Below are 22,607 nucleotides of genomic sequence, written 5' to 3' on the forward strand. Positions count from 1 at the left end.
GTATACCCTTATTATCTAACAATCTAAATTCCCACACATGTGCATGTTTCATGTCTCACCATATACCTTCCAACCATAGCCACGTACCCTTATATAGGGCACACTTACCATACCATCAATAGCCTCATTAACCATATAACGGTCAAATAATAATCATATATTTAAAACATAAAACTGTTAAACCATAAATAGAGAAATAAACACAAAATAAAAATAACCCCCAAAATAAATAAAGAAAGAAATAAAATATATTTTAATTTTAAATCATAAAATTTCCAACATCATGTATATTTTCATATCTATATCCCTATAAAGATACGTAATGACCACATTTATAAGCTGCATGTTCAGTTATTAGGAAACTACCAAACTGAAAAGGTAGTGGAGTGCAACGACATCTATTACGTGAGAATATGTCTCCTCGTAGTCAATTTCAGGGCGTTTGTGATAAGCCTTGTGCCATGAGCAAATATCCTCTGTTTGTCATATGCTTTTGTTGATTTCTATGTTAAATATGGTTCTAAATAATGCCTCCAGCCAACACGGATAATATTGGTTGTGCCTCATGTCAGCTTCTTTTGTTGTCTTTACATCACCTTCTTCGGATGATTTGAAGTTAAGATACTCGGTTCATGTTTTATCCTAGTGTGTGTATATCTCATATGTGAGATATGCTAATTATGTAATTGTGTCAGAGTGCTGAAATTAATGAGTTGTGGGTTATGATGTTTCTGAAACCTACATTTTTGGTTGTATAGATCAAATTCAAGGTATGAAGAATGGTAGGTTGGTTGACACTGAAAAATTCGTTCTGAAACGCCTTTTTAAGTTTTTTTTTTTGGCTCTGGCATGGCATGCTTTTCATAGCAGAGCATTTGATTAATTCAATGACATATTATATTTTTATTATGTTTGTGTGGTCAAGAGAAGGTTCTTTTTCTCTTTTTTCACCATGAATTGTCACAGTTTATAATGCGATTGCCAGGTTGCGTCTCTAGGGTCTTCCTTTGTTATTGCTTCTGTTTCTGAGAATGTAAAACTGGCATAAAGGATGATTTCAGGATTGTTTTGAAAGGAAAAAATAGTTATTTGTCAGAAATGTATACAGTTTAGGTTTTGTTTAATATTATATACATGGCTTTTGTAAGACTAGGACGTTTTATGCAGACCAACCTATAAGAAACTTGAAGATGGATAAATGTGGCATATTAATTTCCAGCACTCAGTTATATTGTGATTGTGGATAAATGTCAGAACTGTATATAGTCAATGGTACTTCTGTTCTTACTAGAAAGATAAAATTTTAGCCCACGTCCTCAAAATATGCTACCAAGGCCAATTTGATACCCGCACTCTTAAAAGTATCAATGTGATACCCAAAGACGTATTTTGATATCAACGTAATACTTCTGTCAAAAATCTCTAACGGGCCGTCTGTTTGCTGACGTGGTAAGCATGTGGGCCCCCCCAAAAAGTGAAATGACCAATATACCCTTTTTTTTGTTAATTCATTTTTTTTTTCATTTCTTTTTCTTCTTTTTTTCGTCTTGTTCTTCTAGGATTTTGTTCTAGCCAAAGCGCCGCAAGCTCCGCTCCTTCTCCTCCGCAAAAAAAAAAAACAAAGAAAAATGGCTTATGCTTCTTCTTCAACCTCAGTCTTCTTCTTCTCCTCTCTCTTTCCTCTGCTTCTCCTCCCCCCAAACCATCACCAATGCTGCCATCATCCTCTCCAATTCCTGCTAAAAAAATCAAATCTTTCTGCACCTAGAAAACTGCTCTTGGCACCCGGCAAACGCCCATGTCTTCTTCTCCGCCATAACCCAGTACATCTTCACTGATCATTAAAATAACACACCTACTGGATCCACTATCGCTATTCAACTACCACCTAAAACGAAACCGAAACATTTAAACACACTTACAAGCAGAGCTCTTCACTATTCCCAGCAACATCGGAAATCGGAAACCCGAAACTCAAAACTCTCTGTCACTGATTCCTTGCCAAAATAGAAGCCTCGGCGTCGTCCCTGAGAATTGAATCGAATCGAAGCAATGTACCTTGAAGCATCAAGAACTCTGAATTGGATTCTTCTCAGCAACTTGAGAGTTCCACAACATCCACGCTTCCCTATAATGTGAAAACAGCTCCTTCAACTCTTGGTTCTGATATTGAGGCCGATAAAAAGCCCCAAGACTCTCCCAGTAAACCTTGTTGATGTCAACACCCTTCCTATCTCTTGGAACCACCACTGGAGCGAAAAGACCAAACTGGTAGCTCTTCGAACTCTCCTTCGAATTCGCCCCACAGCCATCCGAATTGCAGTTCTCAACCTCACCCTAATCTTGAACTCTCTTCTCCATAACCTTGCTCCTCTTACTACTCGAATTCGTCAGATTTGTCCCAAAGCTCCTCTTCTTAGCCTGCTCCAAATTCGGCTCTGAATTCAAATTCAAACCATCTCTTCTCCCATTCAGCCCCAACCACCTGTACGCCGACTTCCCTGAATCCACCGTATGAGTCTTCTCAATCAAATTCACCGACGACAACACATTCGCAGTGTCATAGATCCTCCTCACCTTCGTCCTCATCACTGATACATTCTGTGCATCCCCTACTCCAAGCAGTAATTTCGCAGCTTCATCAAGAGAAATCGATTCCGATCAGGTACACATGAACAACTTCACAAAATTCTACGCCAGAAGCGCCTGAGACTTTTCCCTCTTTGTCTCATCCAGGGGATTGTTGTTGTTGTTGTTGTTGTTATTGCAGGCCGCCGGGATCAGAGTTAGATCCAGGCCTTCTTCTCTGAGCTCCTTCAGGGCGTTAGGGACCGCGCCAAAACCCTTCTACGTGTACGTGTTCTTGGACTTTCTTGACGTTTGGGGGGTTTCCAGGTAGGAGGAAGTGGCCATGGTTTAGAGAGAGCTCACAAATCCACAAATCCATTCCCAGAAAATAATCAATTGTGATAGAAAGGAGAGAGGATCAGATTGGGAAAGGGAGAGAGAGAGAGAGAGAGAGAGAGAGAGAGAGAGAGAGAGAGAGAGAGAGAGAGAGAGAGCTCGATCTGTTTTTTTATTTTTTATTTTATTTTTTTATTTTAATTAATTAGTAGAGAAAGACAATTTTACCCTTGATAAAAATATCACATGGGACCCAGATGCTTGCCACGTCAGCAAACAGATGGCGCCGTTAGAGATTTTTGACGGAAGTATCACGTTGATATCAAAATAAGTCTTTGGGTATCACATTGATACTTTTGAGAGTTCGGGTATCAAATTGGCCTTGGCAGTATAGTTTGGGGACGGTGACTGAATTTTTCTCTACTAGAAATGAGTTTGGAAAGGTCTAGAGTCTAGACATAGAAAAGGAAAGTAGTACGTCTTGCATTGTTCCAGGAATTTAAAAAAAAAAAAATTTTTTACCCTCTGTATTACCAGTTTAAAATAGGTTTTAGTGCTTCTTGGACGTTGCACTGGCTATATTGGAATTTTATTTGTCCTCTGCATGATTGTTTGATACGTCTGATAGAGAAATCACTCGTTTAGACACTTTAGTGCTTGACACAAACAAAAGCATCAACTTCTGATGCTGTAATAGCATTCCTTTTTTTTTAGTTTGTGACATTAATGAGATCTTGCTGGGATATTGTCATCTTTTTGAATTGCATCATGGAATATTGTATTCATTGGATTATTTCGGACTTGGAACGCAGATGATAGAAGTGTCCACCTATTGTACTTGAGAAAATATGAGGTATAGATTCCTTGCAGTTTAGTGCTCACTTGTTTGCATAGATTTTGGCAATACTCTTAGTTAACCAGTTCCTTATTCCCTCTCACTATACAGTAAAACTTGCTACTCCAGAGCAAGACGCATTCTTATGTATATTAGGGATAGGAATAACCTCATAGAGTTAAGGTTTCAATCCATACAGTGAGCATCAATATTATGCCTTAGAGTTAAGGTTTCAAATTTTATCCCATTATAGGATTTATAGGGTTGAGGATTCAATCTTATATATATATACATTATGGTCCTTAGTTTTTTTCCATTCACCTCTTCAAATTTTCTCTTGCAAATCTACTTTTTGAATCGAGTATGGTGCTTAATTTCATGCCCCATCAATTTTGAAATTCGCATATTCCACCCTATCTATGTCATCAAATTCAGATAAAAAAAAAAACTGTCATCAACTAAATTAAAAATGCATGGAAATAGAACAAGTTGATAATACTCAAACTGGGGATGGGAAAATGGGTTGCGGAGCGGGTATCGGCCGGGCTTGCCTCATAAGCATTGCGGGTGCGGGGGTGGGTTCTCCGTTTACATTGCAGGTGCGGGAGCGGGGAGATCTAAAATGTCGCAAGAATGATGTTGAGATTTAAGTTGGTCAATCAGAATTATTCTTGGCAGCAAGTATAGTTCAAAAAATGAGGTTGAAGAGAGACAAAGTAATAGAAAATTATTGAACATAGGTCTAGTTGGTAACTGTACAGAGTAGCGGAACGTTCTGGTAATCGAGGAAGGTTTCCCTTGGACTCCTCAAATAACTCACCTCTCGGAAGGAAGGTTCTTTCAGATCCTATCTGGCTATCCATTTTAGAGCTGTAAATAGAAGAAGCTACAATTGCGAAAATAGAGAAAAATCTCTAAAATTTTATTAGTAATAATAATATCAAACCTGGATATAACAACGCTAAGTTTCCTCATAGAACTAGAATAAGAAAATGTAAATTACGAAATTAACGTAAACCTTATTTGACAAGGAACTAGGAAGCTTCAAAAAACTGTAAGAACTGGAGTGAAATCTGCAACCCCTATAGCTCTGAGATACTATTGCTCGAACAGGAATTGTCATCGACTAAATACTTTCATATTTTTAACTTATTTTGGGCAGATTTCTTCTTTCTTTATTCATCATGAATTGATCAGCACCTTCTCCTACATCATGCCGGTGGCACAAAACCTCCTCTGTGAGAACAGCTGTTGTTGAGCAAGGGAGGAAAGGAAGGATTCGAAGGAAACATTCCAGGCCAACAGCTTTCCTCCAAACCAAGAAAGGCCTTGCAACAGTTGGGACCAATGTTTCCAAATTGCAAGCTGAAAATAGAGCGAAAGACTTCCAAAGCACATCCACTAATGTTGGTTAGGGATGACCAACACTTTAGTGCATCCGGCGGCATTCCTGGTGGAAACAGGCCTGGAATCGAAGGAGCATTGGGTGGTAGAAACTGCGCATTGGTCAGCAAGACAGTAGTGCATAGTGCCACTAGTAGCACTGAAAACAATGCTTCAATGTTCCTTGACATGGCTTCTGGGGCTGGCTAGCTAGTATCAAACAAACCTTCTAATATTGGTTTTACAGATTTACTACTTGGTCTGTGAACTAGAGGAAGACATGGAGAACTATTTATAGACATCGGCACTGAGGGATACGTAACGGAGGCTTTATGAGGTTTAAATCAAGTTTGAATTGGGAGTTGGGAATTAGGTTAAGAACAGTTCTAGTCTCATGCCATTGACAGAGGCTTTATGAGATTTAAATCAAGTTTGAATTGGGTTAAGAACAGTTCTGGTCTAATGTCATTGACAGAGGCTTTATGAGGTTTAAATCAAGTTTGAATTGGGAGTTGGGAATTGGGTTAAGAACAGTTCTGGTCTAATGCCATTGAACCTTTACTAAAATTAGGGGAGTGAAATTTGCACCCTCCAAATTGTAAACCACACTCCCACTTTCTATATTTTACACTTTTATAATTTCTTTTACACATGTTTTCCATTGCCCTTACAAAGACTCACTCTCTCTTAGGGATGACAAAAATCCCCATCGGGTAGGGCACCCATAGGGTATTCGACCCTAATGGAGAGAAATTCGGGGAAAATCGGGTAACAGGGATGAGGATCCCCAGTATTCGAATTCTGCAATCGGGTACGGGGCGAGGATGGTATTTTGATCCCCATCCTCATACCCACCCAATAAGAATTATATGAAATACATATATATATATATTTGTTTATTTATTATATATATTTTTTTAATATTATTTAGAAATAAATATTTATGTAAACTTCATATTTTTGTCAATATTTAAATTCTGTTAATAAATATGTTAAAAAAAAAAAGATTCTTTTAATAAAAGATCTTTATCAACATGTTAATTTTCCTTGATTGAAATAAGAAATTTATTTTATTTTGATGTTCAATTTTAACTTCATATTTTACAATCCATAATTGTTTGTATAAATTTTTATATAATAAATTGGTAATATTGTTAATGGGGATTGGGGCGGGTATGGGGACCTAATCCCCAATGGGGATGGGGACGGGGAATCCCCAGTATCTTATTACGGAGATTGGGGAGGGTATGGGGGTGAAGAATGAAGTCGGGTATGAGGATGGTAATTTAATCCCCTTACCCTACCCTCCCCATTGCCATCCCTACTCTCTCTCTCGAACTTGTCTACTACTGTTCTAAATCTCTAATGCTTCCAAATCTCATAAAAATAAAAATTAATCAGTGATAAAAACTATCTCTCGTTGCTCTAGGGTTTTTCTAAAAATTTCCTTGCCTCCATCCAACGACGCGTCCATGGACGCCGTCGTCGGACGGGCGTTGCTGATTTGTGCTGATTTGTGAGCGTGGTGCCCGAGATCTTAGAGGTGTCGTTTAAGATCGATGGCAGATAGTAGGAGAGATCGGAGTATTTGTCTGGTGGTGGCACTACTACAAAAATTGAATCAGACGACGCATCATAGTTTTCTGCCGTCTGATTGATTTTTATTTTTTTGGATGTCGTTTTTATAAAACATGTCGTCTGATGTGGAATTATGAGTTAGTTCAGAAGACGTTTAAGGACAGAACCGTTGTGTGACCCTAAAAAATTTGAGCAGCAAGTTTCCCACCAAGTCTGTGGTGCCAAACCCCATCGCAAACCTCAAAATTTCCCCCATGTATGTTTTAATCATACGACAAGAAACAATAAAACTGTGGTCTGATTAATATATTTGACATAAATGAGGGAGATTTCCCACCAGCATTTTTCTCCAACTCCCTAAGGAGGGAAGTCAATTTAATAGGAGACAAACCCTAAATTTAAATGGCTACATTCAGACCACATTCTTACACAAATCTGTTGTGTAAGTCCTTGTCCAAATTGATAGGACTGGGCTTGAAACCCTACCACTTAGGAAAAAACTAACAAAAATAACAAAACATACCCAAAACCAAAACCCTCTCTCGACAGCATCTCACTCTCAACTCGCCTCACTCTCGACAGACCCAAACCCAAAATCAAAATCCTCTATCAACTTGCCTCACACTCGGCACTCACTGGCAACCCGGACACTCTCTCTTCTTGAGAAACCCCTACCTCTCTCTCTCCTTAGCATACCCTTTCTCGTCAAACCCCATCTCCTTTTCTACAAACCCCAACCAAAGCTCTCTCTGTCTCTCTTCTCGACAAACCCCAACCAAAACCTAATGGGTTAGAGAAGGCCTTCATCGACGATCACTTTGAGCTCGCCGTTGACCTATACACCTAGGCCATCGCCGTCGACCCCAACAACTCCAGGCTCTACTCTGATCGCGCTCAGACCAACATCAAATCTAACAATCTCACTGGTAACAACCCCCCTCTGTCTTGCAATTTCCGATGCCTGTTCTTCATCGTCATCTTCTTGTTTCTTTTCTGAAACCTAAAATTCAAGGAATTGAATTGTGTTTTTTGTTGTGCGAACTGATTGGTTTGGGGTTTTCTTGGTTCAGAGGCTGTAGAAAACCTAATGGGTAAACCTCTAGGGTTCTTCAGATCTTTCGGCAATGGTGTTCTTCTCTCTAATTGCTAACTTTCTTCTCATTGCAGAATTTCAAAGTTTTGGGGAGTTCTTATGGTGGTGTCTTTGAGGATGAGTGAGCTTCTTGTTCATAGCAGCAGATGAGGGGTTGGTCTTAATGAAGATATATATGCTAGTTTGTAAGTTTGTGTTTAACTCTCTTTCACACCACTTTTTATGTGATTGTAGCCCTTTTGGATGATTGTAGCTTAATCTTTGTAGCAACATTTAGTATTGGAAATTATGTAGAATATTTATCCTGTTCCTATCTCAGTTTAATGCATAATAACTTTAGCTATTTGATCTTGTAGCATCATTTAGTACTGCCAATTTGTTTGTTCTTTTGCATTAGATGGTACGAATGCTTGCTTTGTGGAAGTTTGGCAGAGAATTATTCTGTTGTATTATTGGGCATCTTGGTTGAGTTTTTTGGTTTTGATGCTTAATTTGGTATTCCCATGTAGTTTAAAGGTAGTCAAACCCCAAACTTTTGATTTAGGCATTATAGGATGCCCTTTTAAGAAGTAATTTGCCATGTAGTGAAAAAGCTAGATGGGAATCAAATCAAATGTTTCTCATTTATACAAATGTACACAAACACACTTGTGCACATATCATTTAATATGGTTACTATTATTTTGTAAAGCGATGTGTACTTGATATATTTTGGAAACATATTCTAGTTCCATGGGTCACTTAATGATGATGACCTGAAAAGTTTCAGTTGATTTTAAGAATGCCGTCATTCAGTGCAAACATCACATGTAATTTACCGTAGGACCAAGTTTCTATCCGTAAAGTTTGGCTGCCTGCTCTGTGTTTGTAGTGACTATAAATTGTGTTTTCTAAAATGATTTCTCTGGAGCTGCCTGGGTTGTAAGTGGAAGATAAACCAGGGAAAGAAAAGTGAGGCAACTTATCGCCTCCTCCTGTATAGATTACCTGCAGTTTACCACTTTACTAGGCATGTGCATATTAATGTAATCATGAGTTCTTACCAGGCATATTATATGGACAAAAAGTTTCATATCTTCGATAAGAATATTAGTTAACCAACGGTAGGCAGCCTGGGATGCTTTGACCATTTAAAGAAGCATTGAAATTAGATTGTCACTAATTTTGCACATAGACCATACTGGTAATGCTTTCTTATTTGGTCTAATACTTTTTTCATATGTTTGTTTATGTTCCATGTTAGTGCCCTTCATTACTCTTCCAATTTGTACTATGTATTAGTTTCTTTGGGATTATATCATGTTAGGACTGTTGGCAACGACATATCAACATGGGTCTCACCATTATGGTCACAGTAATATTAATGTTACTAGGTAATAGAAATCTTGAATTTTTTTTTTTGGTTTCAGCCCAGTTCCAGTTCCGATTCACCATGATGAGGTAATCTTTCGCTCTCTTCTTTTATCAGATTTCAATTTCATTTTGGCTTCTCACTTGTTCTGAATCGAAAACCACTTGTTGTTGTTGATGTTGAGAAATCCAAAAGATCAATCTTTTTTGTTCATCTTTTAGTGCATTTCATTTATTTTGCTTATAATAACTTCTCTTTGGTTTATTGAAAGTTGCAGCAGCTGATGTGTTCTTTTGGAGGAACAAGAAAATTTCTGGTGTGTTTCTTGGAGGAGTTACTGCCATTTGGGTCCTTTTTGAGTTGCTTCAAGACCACTTGCATACACTTATCTGCCACATTCTGGTTGGTACCTTCACAATCTTGTTCCTATGGTCCAATGCCCATGCTATTATCCACAAGTACGATTCTGATACTGGTAGAATCAAGAACAATCTTGTTCTTGCTCTTTGTATTGGATTTTGCTAATATAAGTTTTGCTTACAGCTTTCTTCAGTGTTTAATCACAGAAGACCAAGATTTCCAAAATATCACTATGCCAAAAATTGCATCAGACTACGCTTTTTAGACAACGAAAAAAAAAATTCCGTTGTGTGTTGATTGAAAATGCTTCATACAACAGATTTAGTGAGATTTTGTTGTATAAGGACACCAGAAATCAGAAATCTGTTGGTGCATGATTATTGTACAACACTTATAAGAATTTGTCTGTTGTCTGAATAAAAAGAAATTTCCCTCCCACCTTCCTCAAATTTGGGTCGAAATTTTGACTCACGTTGTACAACAGTATAGCTGTATATGTTGTATGAGCAAAATATCATACAACACATTTTTGGTTTGCGTTGTGCAAGTTTGGAAGAAAATTAGATGTTCCCAAAATGAGAGTCTTTAACGCCAAAATGGTTAATTTTTGGGTGAAATGCGGGTACATGATTGTAAGTTCCTACAACGGAATTACCTATTTTTGTTGTGTGAATGTGCCTAGGCGGGAGAAATGAGTTTGTGATTTGCACTAGGCGGGAGATTTGCTTGTTGGATCCCTAGGATGAAGTTTCAGTGTAAACTATCAGACAACAAAATTTCATTTATGTGTTGTCTGAATTGATTATACAAGTTAAAAAAAGGCGGAGAAAACGAAGTTAAAAATTTCGACACGGGGGAAACGAAATTCCACACACTTGGTTAGTTTCCCCCTACGCTCTGGCAGCTCATTTTCACCTCACTCACTTCATCCCTGAAAGAACTAGCACGCGAGCCCTCTCTGCCTCTTCCCCGAAACCCTAGCCCTCTCCTCCTTCCTCTCCCGCTCTCTTTTAAGTGAACGAGATAGAAGACGACCCTTTTCGGTACACAACGTCAGCTTTATTGATGAGATGGACATTCTGGGCGGCTCTGAAGATTGGGACGGATTGGACCTTGAGGGCCAGTTGGTCACGGTCTGTCTGGGAAGCAAAGAGATCGAGGTGGAGGAGGTATTGGTTTCTGGGGTGGTAGGTGGCATCGAGGAGGCGTAGGATCTGACCCAAGTCGCCTTTAGACCCGGAGAGGACCAAGGAAGGAGGGTCGGATCGGAGGAGTTGTTGTCATGGTAGACGACGCGGTGGCTCTGTTGGGTCGGGAGAGAAACTGGTCGGGTGGGATATGGGGGTTGGGGGACGAAGGTGGGGAGGAGGAAGAAGAGGGTGGGGAGGAGGAAGAAGAGGGGAGAGTGTGGCGTAGGTGAGGGAGGCGGAGGAGGAGGCGAGGGTGAGGAAGACGAGAAGGGCGAAGAGGTAAAAGGCAAAGAGAGCGGGAGGAGAGCGGAGGAGAGGGAGGCGGTGGTGGCCGTGCTCCACGGCGCGTCGATTATGCTCCGGTTTTCAACCAATTGGGACTGGTTCGTCAGTCTCACTGTTGATGACTACCCTTTTCTCAAACAAGAAGGTACTGCTTGGATTTCAGTTCATTGTTTCTGGGTTGCTGGTGATTTTTGTGTTTTTTATATGCTTTTTTGTTTGTGGATTGTGCAAATCTTCTTCACATTATGTCATTTCTACCTAAAGATCTGAACTTTATGAACCATTCATTGGCTGGAAAGAGTAAGGCGCATTTGTTTTTTTTGTATCTGTTGTTTTCGAGTTTTGTGTTATTGTTGTTTTGAATGTTGTGGTGGATGCTGAAGCATGTGAGGGTTTCAATGTTTTGTGGTGCTACAGGTTGAAGAGATTGAAACCAGTAATTGTTGAAGAGATTGAAGCTCAGTTTTCAGCCCGGTAAGTTTGGACCTTTCTTTGTTTAGAACATAAACATAGTTCCTGGAAACTCTTGGTGATTATGATTTTCTTTGTCTTTCACTCTCAAAATTTTAATCTTTTTGATTTGGGTTTCCTCGATTTACAGGTTTAGTCCAACAATCAACTACCCAGCTCTTTCTTTTATCTGATTATCATGTAATTGGGATCAATTGAGCTCAAAGTCGTAGACTTTCACTGACCCACTATACAGATACTTTTGTTCTTGAAAGTTTGATTTAGCCATGGATAAACTCACTGATGCAGAAGCTGCTAGTCCTTCTTCAAGGTTCTCTTTTCATATCCCAGTTTTTACTTACCAAATGTTTACTGTGCATATTGGCTTGACTTCAAGAATCATTGATTGATTTGTTGTCTTGTGTTTTGGTTTAGTTTATTTGCTGCATTGTCATATAGGGAGCATAGTTGACACAACACACATAGACACGTATGGAGCATAGTTGTAGATAGAAGAACGTGATACGACAATGGAGAATTAGATGCTAAGTCTGCTAATGTGCCCACCAAGTTCTTTTGGCTATTACATTAATTGCATATAAGCAGATGTTATAATCTGCAGGAATTGTGCCCACCAAGTTCTTTTGAGTATTGTTTAATTAATGCTGGTAGCTGATCTAGATAATTGTGATACTGTCACCTATTTTGCCTAATTATTATGTCCTGTTCATTTCCAGGAGTGCTTTGACCCCATTGTTGCACATTTGGTTCTGATTTGATTCCTGTTGTGGTCTGTGGGTAAGTAATTCTTTCAATTATGTTGTTTAGTAAACTTTTAGCTCCAATGTTATGTTTCTTATGCTACTTAAAAGTTCTTTAGGTTTAGACCTTCGTATGTCAATCAAAGGTTTCAAAGTTTTGGGTGGTACATACATATCATCTTGGTTGATATGACGAAATTGCTCTTCAGTAGAAGTAGAATAATATTGCCTGGTGATCCATTGCTGTTGTTGCAGAGTAGTAAATTCATATGATGATAATAACATTCAGGATTAACAATTTTGTCAAGGATGTGAATTATTGAAATGAGAATTCTGCAGCAACTTAAGGCTGTTTGGGTTCAAATCCTTAAAGGCTTATACTTTTCATTCTTAATGTTGATTTCCCATCTGCTAGTAAAGGGTCTCGAGCTTTATGGGGTTGGAATAGGATTCTGGAAGGTAGAAATTTCAATGACCATACTATGTGTCAGATTCTTGCTTAATGATGAGTGGATTAATCCTTGGAGTGAGAGATGGATTCTTGGTGTTCATGAAATTGCAGACTTGTAATCTAGGCATAATTTGAGTCTTTCCAAACAGTTTGTATATTGTGGAATTTAGATCCCATTAAATTATTTCTTCCGAGGAGAAGGATGCTAGTAAATCTATTCAATTTTACTTCCATTTGGGAAAATGATAAAGATTCAGCCATCAGAGAAATCTGGTGCTGCCTTTGTCAGGTCAGGCTATCATAAGGCTAATGCTAAGGAGTAGCCTTCTATTCAATCGTCTGTCTGAAAGTGTTCATGGAACATTGCTGCTAACTTCTATACCCTCTGTTTAATTTGTTCAAAGACTCAGCCCCTCCCCATAATGCCTCGTATGCAAATGTCACCCGGAGAGTCCGGATCATTTGTTACTATATGACTCATTACAATGAAGTTGTTGGATTCGAATAGAAGCAGAATTGCCATTACAACGGATATGTGGACATCAAGTAATCAAAAGAGAGGATTTATGACAATCACTTCCCACTTCATTGATGATTCGTGGAATTTGCAAAATCGACTCTTAAGGTAAACTGATAATTAATCTTTCGTGAGCTTTTGATTTTTTATCTCATTTTATTAACTAAATTTGAACTTATTTTATTTTTCGCTAGGTTTATATATGTACCATGTCCACACACAGCGGAGGTACTTGCAGATGCTTTGGTGAATTGCTTGTTTGAGTGGAATCTTGACCGCAAGCTATCTACTCTAACTGTAGATAATTGCACCACCAATGATGCCATGATTGACAAAATATTGGGTAAGATCGATTCTAGTTCACTTTTGTTGGATGGAGATTTATTCCACATGCGTTGCTGTGCTCATATATTAAACTTAGTTGTGAGAGATGGCTTAGATGTGATCAAAGATAGTGTTGAAAAAATTCGGTATAGTGTTGCATTTTGGACAGCTACCCCAAATAGAGAGGAGAAATTTGTTGAGGCAGCAAAGCAATTAAGAATTCCAAGCACTAAAAAGTTGGAACTTGATTGCAAAACTAGGTGGAACTCTACGTATACTATGCTTAACACTGCAATGATATATAAAGATGTTTTTCCTCGTCTGAAACATCGTGATGCTTTATACAAATTTTCCCCTAGTGAAGATGATTGGTCAAAGACGAAAGAGATTATAGACAAATTAGAAATGTTTTATGATGCAACAGAGCTTTTTTCTGGGACTCAGTATCCTACAGCAAATCTTTATTTTAAAAATATCTGTGCTATTAGAATGGCAATATATGATTGGCAGGAATCAGAACAGGTTGAGGTGCAAGCAATGGCATCAAAAATGCGTATGAAGTTTGAGAAGTATTGGGACACAATGCATGGTTTGATGGGAATTGCAAGCATTTTGGACCCAAGGTACAAGATGAAACAGATAGAGTTTTTGTGCCCTTTACTTTATCCCCACAGTAAAGCAACTGCATCAGATGAAATTGAGAGATATAAAAAGATGCTTTATGACGTAGTCAAGGAGTATCAATCTAGATCTAATCATAGTTGTGAAGCATCTCAAGCTCCAATCTCTTCCTCTTCATCAAGGACATCTGCACTTAAACTTGATTTGGTAAAACAATTAGATGTCTTTGTTTCTTCTTCTGCTACCAATACACATGTTAAGTCTGAGTTAGATCATTATTTAGAGGAGTCTCTCTTACCTATAAATGATTATGATACTTTTGATATATTGTGTTGGTGGAAATCAAATGGAATTAAGTATCCCACTTTGCAAGAAATTGCTAGAGATATTTTAGCAATTCCTGTCTCGACTGTTGCTTCGGAATCTTGCTTCAGTACAGGGAAGGCGAGAAATGAAGGTTCTGGGAATGGAAATGCTGAATCAAGATCATACCTTGAAAAGAAGCTTGTATTTTGTTTTGGTTCGCACATTGCAGCACAAATGCTACTCCCTTTTGGAGAGGAGAACTTGCTTTCTTCTTCAGAGTTAACGCAAGCACAGGAGATTGATTTCATTCTATGCTTTCTGTTTTGGAACAATAGATATATATGTATCAGCTTTTTGATGTCCCAAGTAGATGGGCATGCACTAGAATGCTTCTCTTGTTTAAAATGTTGGGTTCAATGATTAGTGGTTTGCAATGTTTCTATTTGATGGTTTGCAATGTTTATATTTGGTATGTGAATGGATCAAATGCACAATTTAATTCAGGAATGGGATATGTTCAAAATAATCAGACAACAAAATAGACAAAATGATAATTGCCCGTTGTCTGAATGACCAAAAATAGGGACAAATCACACTGCAATCATTCATATCATACATCGGTTTTTAACAAATCACTGTCTTCTAATCTATACTCACACAACAGAAGCAATTAAACTCTGTTGTCCCAGAGTTAATCAGACAACAGTTGTAGTTCAAGAACTGAAGTTTGAATATCAGTCAGACAACACACAAAATAAAAGTCTGTTGTCTGAGAAGCTCCACATACAACATTTTCAAAACTAGCACTGTTGTCTGAAGGCAGCGCCGCAATTGCAGCGCAGCTGCGCCTGGCATCTGCCGAGCCACCTGCCGAGCCATCTGCCGAGTATTACACAATAGGTTTAACACATACCTGTTGTCTGTATGTTTCTCAGACAACTGTGTTCCACCGTTGTCTGATTTTTCATCAGACAGCGGTCACCTCTACAACGGTGGCACTCCAAATCAGACAACAGTTTCTGTCTGTCGTCTAATACCACTTTTGGCATAGTGTATGTTGCTACTGACACTAGTTCGAGATACCAAATTGGTGGTCCATTTGCATCTCTATGTGATAAAAACACGACGTCATCCCTAAATCCTCCCCTGATCGAGGTTGTAAACTTGGTATAATCTCTATGTAATTCTGCTTTTAACTGAATGAGGTATTGAATTATAGACATATTATATAATGGTTCTTGTATTTCAGGATTAATAAAGGTGATGCAGCATTGAGAAACCCCACCAAATAAATCTATGGTGCGATCATCTTCCCACGTTCGTGTCCATAAGGGTACATTATTACACTATGGTCAGTCTGACAATCAAAGATACAATTTTATGATTTGGAAAGTGCAAGTATCTATATATACAGGTACAGAGACGCTTAGAGCAAAATTGTGAAGCTGCTCGCAAAAGTCGTATGAGGAAAAAGGTGAATATGAATCCCTTACAGTTCATCTTCACGTATTTCATAGGCTTATGTCCAACAACTAGAAACAAGACATTTAAAACTGGCGCAACTGGAGCTGGAACTGGACAGGACTAGAATATAGGTGAGTAGAGAATCTCCACTTTTTGTCTCTGTATCATGCTCCATAATAGTAAACCATTGACTACCTGATTGCAGGTAGCCTGAAAGCAAGCAAGCAAGATATATTAATAGTCTGAAAGCAAGCAAGCAAGATATATTAATAGTCTGAAAGCAATGCTGATGTTCCGAGAAAAGCTTTCTGCAATCAATGTGAGGTCTGAGTTCCTGAGAGCTGTTTCTGAAAATTAGGTGTGATAGTTTTTATGAAATTTAGATTATGTCTTTAATCAGGAACCTATGCAAATCGAACTAGTTTAGGAATTGATAAATTTTGTTTTTACTCCAATGCAAGAAACTTTGCACATTATATGCATTTATACACACAAAGCTGTTACATTCATAATTAATCTAATTGCAAGGTTCTATAGATATGATTGACCATTCACTTTATTTCATGGTTCAACGCATATATATAGGTGCAGTAATTTGGTCTAGCATCTTGAGAGGCTTGTGATACTTTTGCTATCTGAGTACTAGACTAGGTAATTCTGTGATATCTCAAAATGGGAGATTCCCTTAAAAGCTTTAGTAAATCAAAGGCTCTAAAATGCTGAACTAAATGATTTATCTTTGTCTTGTATATAGTAGGTGTTGGTAGTCTCGGGTGAGCAGCAAAGTTTGCAAAGCTAGACTATTGATCTAGATGTAGCTAGAACTACAGAAAGACATCAAAAAGCTCCTAAAAGGCATATTCATATTAGTGCTTGGAAGCTTGCAAAGCTAGACTCCAATGATGCCATGAGAGCGGCAAAGCTTGCCAAGCTAGACTCCTTAAGTAAATTTCTGGATGTGAATTGCTAGGAGAGTAGTATTAGATGTACTCCTTCTGTGGATGAAAGATTACTTTGCACAATCTACTTGTTGCATGCATGATTTGGATTATAACAATTTCTTCTATATGTTGATCAACTACTCTTAATTTGATCATTTTTTATTTCAGTTCCAGCATATACAATGCATTGAATCATTCTATTAGGACAGCAATAACCACAAAAAAATTTGTCATATGTGTACAATAGTCACAATGACCCAAAAATAAAAACTGTCGTCTGAATGTAAAATAGATAATGGATACTTTGAAAAACTGTCGTCTGAATGAAAGTCACACAACGGGTATAAAATAAAGCGACTTCTGAATTGCAATCACACAACAGTTTCTAAAGTCGCCCGTCGTCTGAAGAATAGTCACGCAACAACTAATGCTGTCGACAGGCTGCTGGCATGCTGCCGACATGCTGTCGAGCCCTTCACACGACGGTTCCCTACAATTGACCTTCATCAGACGGCGCCTCGATATACGACGGTTTGCCTTCATATCAGACGACGGTGTTTAGCCGTCTTCTGATTCAATTTTTGTAATAGGTCTGATTCTCGCTGGCGAGGGTGGAGGCTGGTGTAGTCGCTGGGTCTGACGGAGGTTGCCTGGTCGAACAAGGTCAGAGGTGGTTGTTCGTGGGTTGCCGTGCTGTGGGTGGGTATTGTGATTCAACCCAGATCCGATCTGGATCTGGTGGTTTTCAGGGTTGGTAGAGAGCAGGTCGTGTTGCGCCATCGGTGGAGTAGTTGGTTTAGGCGAGCGCGGGGGGTGGTGCAACCATCACTGGGCAACCGGGGCTGTGAAGTACTGGAGGTGGCGTCCCGCGGCTGGCAGTGGTGCGATAATGGCAGCGGACAGTCGGCGGTGGCTTTTCTTGAATTGGGTTGGGCTTTACATGTTTCTGATCTCTTTGATAGTGCTTGGGCCTGGGCTATCCTATTGGGCCAAGTCTGGACTTTTATTTTATTTCTAGTTGTTATTTCTTTATGTTATAATTTAGTTTGGTTGTGCATTTCTCGCAAAATAATTCTCTGCATGTGTTGTGTAGGGCTAGTCGGGCTATATGCCTGTGTGTGCACTCAAAGTGTCTCGTCTGCTCTAGGTAGGCGGTGAGTTCCTAGCTTAGTCAAATGGTCGCTACCGCCTAGTGGCAGGGTGAAACTAAGTGTCGTCGGATCTATCCTCCTGCGGCAACATAGTAGGAAAGCTGTGCTTATGGAAATCATGCTACGTTGTAATCGTGTTACATATCGAGTTATCTTTCCGTTATGTCACCACTATGTCAAAGCAAATGGAGTAGTCAATAGTGCACTCTTTGCTAATTGGTGCTTGTTAGAATACATGTATTTTGTAGAGTTTTCTGATATTATTTCAGGACGTGCTCTAGATGCTTATTGTAATAAGGGATTTAGGCTCAATGTCCCCCCCCCCCTTGTATTCGGCAGTTTCATTAATCAAGGCTGGAGGGTAGCCGCACCAAGCCCTCATTTCAAAAAAAAAAAAAAAAACTTCTCTGCTACAGTCCTCATATCACCACTTCCACATAACACAAACCATAACATAAGCATCATAGAGAATCTCACAATTATATTCACCAATTTCTAACAAAAACCCTTAAGAATTTGTGATTCAGATAAAACAAAATCCACTTTATCATCACCTCTAGATCTCTCTGTTCCATTTCTGAGGATACCTTTATGGGATATACTAAAATGAGTAAAATCCATAGAAAGCCATGACCAAGTCCAAGAATTTCCTCAACATGCAATCTCATCAAAACCTTCGTGTTCAGCTCAAGCAAAGGTAAAGAACAAAACCCAGATTTCAATGGGTTTGACATCAGGCATCTTCACCTTTGCCTTAGGAACAGTCACATTGAGAACCCCATGCTCCATAGCTGCCTGATGCGCTCTTGGGAAGCGCATAATTTAACCCTGAAAATATCGTTAGTAGTATAAGCAAATAGGGATCGTTCTATTCCGGGGATTGAGGGTACACCTGTCATTGTCAAACAATTAAACAATTAAAATTAAAACAAAGTATAATATTCACAAAGATATTCACAAGTGTAAACATTATTTACGAAAAAAGGGGGGATTTTGTTTTTGGTTTTTTTTCGAAAATAAAACTAAGTTAACAAAATAATTAAAATGCAAAACATAAAAATACAAATGGAGTGAGAGAACAAAGATCAAAACCACATCCATATGCAAGAAATCCAATTACAATTCCTATAGTTGATTTTAAATGTCATGAGAGAGGAGTTGATCATGTGAAACATTCGAAAGCAAATGATTTCCCATATTTTACTTTTCAATGCTAATTAACCTAAGCGAAAGCACCTAGATTAATCCTATCAAACATGCAATCAAGCCCTAGAAAGCTAGTCAATCATGACATGTTCAACGCATTAGACATAGAGAAAGGCTATCAACTCAAGTGTACAACTTAGTATGGAAAAGTCCACCTAATTGCAATCATCTTTAATTAAATTCGGTCTTTGCACAAAACCTTTACTACTTTGATTCAAGTTTACACAAAACGAAAAGTCGATTTCATGTTCTTAAACCTAGCACCATTCATATCAAAACCCTAAGTGTTTGCAACCACATAAGATTAAAATACAAAAGTTTTCTATCATGCAAATTTAATTAAACAAACCCACATAAGCAACATAAAAATCAACATATAGAAATCACAACTTTATTTCAAAACATATAAACGGGCTTTAAACTTTGCCCTTAACATTATTTGTTAACTAGAATTCATAGTTCTACAAATCTAAACAAAGAAAACCAAAAGAAATTACAAGGAAAAAGATAGAATTATACCATGAAGGGAGTGGATGATGAAGAGCTTGAGACATTGATCTTGAATCTTTAAAGCAAGACTTCACTATCACGGCACAAGGTGGATGATGACGGCTAGGAGGCTTCATGGCTTATTCTTCTCTTCTTCTCTTTGCTTAAAAATGCAGAAACTTAAAACTAGAGAATGGAGAGAAAAATGGAAAGGAAATGGAGAGACAAAGAAGATGAGATGGATGAAGGAATTTGTATAGAAAAATGGAAAGGAAATGGAGAGACAAAGAAGATGGAATGGATGAAGGAATTTAGAGGGAAAATGGAAAGGAAATGGAGAGACAAAGAAGATGGAATGGATGAAGGAATTGGTTTTAGAATGAGAGGAGAAGGTGTTTATATAGGGAAGAAAAAGAAGAGTGAAATGATGAGTGGAAGAAAAATAATGAAAGTGGAGTATGAAAGTGATTTGTAAAATATGGAAAAGAAAGAGAAATGATGAAATGAAAGCAAAGCATGAAGGTGCAGCAACATGGAAGTGATGATGATCTATTAAAGAGATTGTAGAAAAAATATATCCAAGGAAAAGAGAAAAGCATCTAGCTTTCTTCATGTGGGTGGGAAACATGAATATGTGGTGTTGAGCTGTTTTCAGGTCAGTTTCTTCCCCTTTATTCCTTCAATTATTTCTCCAACAAGACTTCATTATATGCCTTCGACTTCTTCATATGAAATGTTCCACTATGAGTATAGATCATCCTGACAAATTTTCAGAGCTTCAATCCATGTAGTTGGGCCGGAAATGCTGCTGGACCTCTTACAGGTCCAGTTTTCCGGTTTTGCTTCTGTAGAAAATTGGGCTGATTGTTTGAAGGCCTTCCACTCATATTTTTCTCTGGAACTCTTCATAAGAAATGATCCTTTGGGTGTTTAGAATGGATCTGGAAGGTTTCAGCTCATTTGAAGTTCATTTGGTCAGGCGGCCACTCCTTCTTCTTTGCTTGGCTTGGTTTCTCCTAGCCGGAGTAGGAATATGTGTAAAATTGATCTTTTAGTACATTTCCATTTTTCTCCATCATTTCCAGGTAATTATGGACCTAACGCTCATTTCACCTTCATTTACTCCAATGTACCTAAAAATAGAAATTGAATTAAAAATCGATTCAGTTAAGGAATTAACTAAGCAAAATGTGAGGAATTAACTATTAAAATACCGCATTAAAATGCTCCTATCACTGCCTTAATCTCATTAACTTTCGCATTCTCAAGAAGCCTGAACTTCCTCGAGAACTTACTGATACTCCTATCGATCTGGTGCCACTTGTTGTTCTTGTCCTCCTTCTCTATCTTCGTCTCTCTGCTGATCTGCAGCTCCCTGTCATCTTCAATATATCTTAGCCTTGACCTCTTCTTTCTTCGGCCCTAAAATGTCAGCCTTGAACACATGGGCTTCTAGGGTCTCCTTCCAATCGATCCTGGTGTTGATGAAAGCTGAATTTTCAGAATGTGGAGAGTGATGAGGAAGGGAATTGGAAATCTCTGAATGGGTCCAAGAGATCGAGGTTGAAGATAATGTTGTTGAAAATTTGTCGAAAATTGGGAATGAGCGACATGGTTAATTGATTATGGGCTGGGATTAGAATGTTTGAGTATTTGCTTTCTTCACTCATTTGGTTCGTCATATGATTAGTTGATCAAGTAGAAAAAACTTGAAAGGTTAGTATTGGAAAATTACATGCCATAAAGATGAGGAAAATATTAAAAAATTAAGAGGGAGTGTGGTTTACAATTTTGGGAGTGCAAATTTCACTCCCCTTTTTAAAACTGAATACACATTAAGAACCTCTAGCTAGCTAGCTTTCTTTACCTTGCCCAAAGCTTATGACTATTGTTGATCAAGGTTTTAGAGTCTCATTATCTGATCTCACACCCCCATATTGAGAAAATTTGATTGTTTTAATCAGTCTCCATTATAGTTTTGGGTTACACCGAGCCTAAAGCCTCCAAAGCCCCAAAAATCACTGAAACAGTTTTGTTGCGAACCTCTTGAGTACAGGAATGAAACTACATAGAAGTACGAAATGAAGATAATGAACTAAAATGCAATGCACCGAGCATATAACATTGTAACTTCGTCAACAAAAGTAAGCAAGTTTCTAACCCAAAACTATTGAAAGTAACTTCTCTCATCACTGCTGCAACATTAACATTGTTGTAAAGAATTGGATAATTGTGCTGTATTTATCTCACCATGAGGTTTATATAGGGTTAATTACATCATGTATACAAAAGGCAATACATAATAGCTATACTAATCAATCGCATACATTACGAGTCTGTCAATCACATACATTAAGCAATACCTATTGCATGAATAGTCATTATCATTTACAACACTCCCCCTTGGATATTCCATGTCAATAGTGTTGCCTCTGCTATGCGCTTCTAAATTGCCTCGTCAAAAACCTTGTCAAGTAATAAAAACTCTGTAGGAAAAAACAACCTTGGTCGAAGGAGAACAAGAGCACAATGCATGTGAATGTGGAGTAGTCGACATCCTTCCACATTCCCCCTTGTGCCACTCAAACTCGGTGATGACGTTTTGATCGTTGCCTCACTAAAAATCTTGCCAGATAACAAAAACCTTGTGGGACAAAAATAACCCTGGTCGAATGGCAAAAAGAGCACAACACGTCCTTCACTCTTCGAGATCGAACATGTAGACATCATACCTCCCCCTGATGTCAAGGTTTCCCCCTGATTTCTACAATTATGGGAGTTCGGATAACTTTCTTAATCCAATGCTCTTCACATGTTTCTCGAAGGTGGATTTAGGTAACGACTTGGTAAACAAGCCCACTACATTATCCTCTGAACGGATTTGATTCACTTCAATATTTAGAAGTGTTTGTTGTTGCTGATTGTAAAAGAACTGAGGCGATATATG

The 22,607-nt window shown here is 38.3% G+C and overlaps 1 protein-coding gene and 2 pseudogenes across 1 annotated transcript; all 3 read right to left on the reverse strand.

Annotated features, from left to right (window-relative positions):
- Positions 1-2,194: 2,194 nt before the first annotated feature.
- On the reverse strand, positions 2,195-2,999 carry LOC112184394 (annotated as a pseudogene).
- A 1,951-nt stretch (positions 3,000-4,950) lies between these two features.
- Positions 4,951-5,313, reverse strand: LOC112184395. The gene has a single exon (XM_024322652.1). The coding sequence runs from the start codon at positions 5,311-5,313 to the stop codon at positions 4,951-4,953; it is 363 nt and encodes a 120-aa protein (XP_024178420.1).
- Positions 5,314-18,652: 13,339 nt separating this feature from the next.
- Positions 18,653-21,273, reverse strand: LOC112184396 (annotated as a pseudogene).
- Positions 21,274-22,607: the final 1,334 nt, after the last annotated feature.

Source organism: Rosa chinensis, chromosome 2, assembly GCF_002994745.2.
Source record: "Rosa chinensis cultivar Old Blush chromosome 2, RchiOBHm-V2, whole genome shotgun sequence".
Taxonomy (NCBI): domain Eukaryota; kingdom Viridiplantae; phylum Streptophyta; class Magnoliopsida; order Rosales; family Rosaceae; genus Rosa; species Rosa chinensis.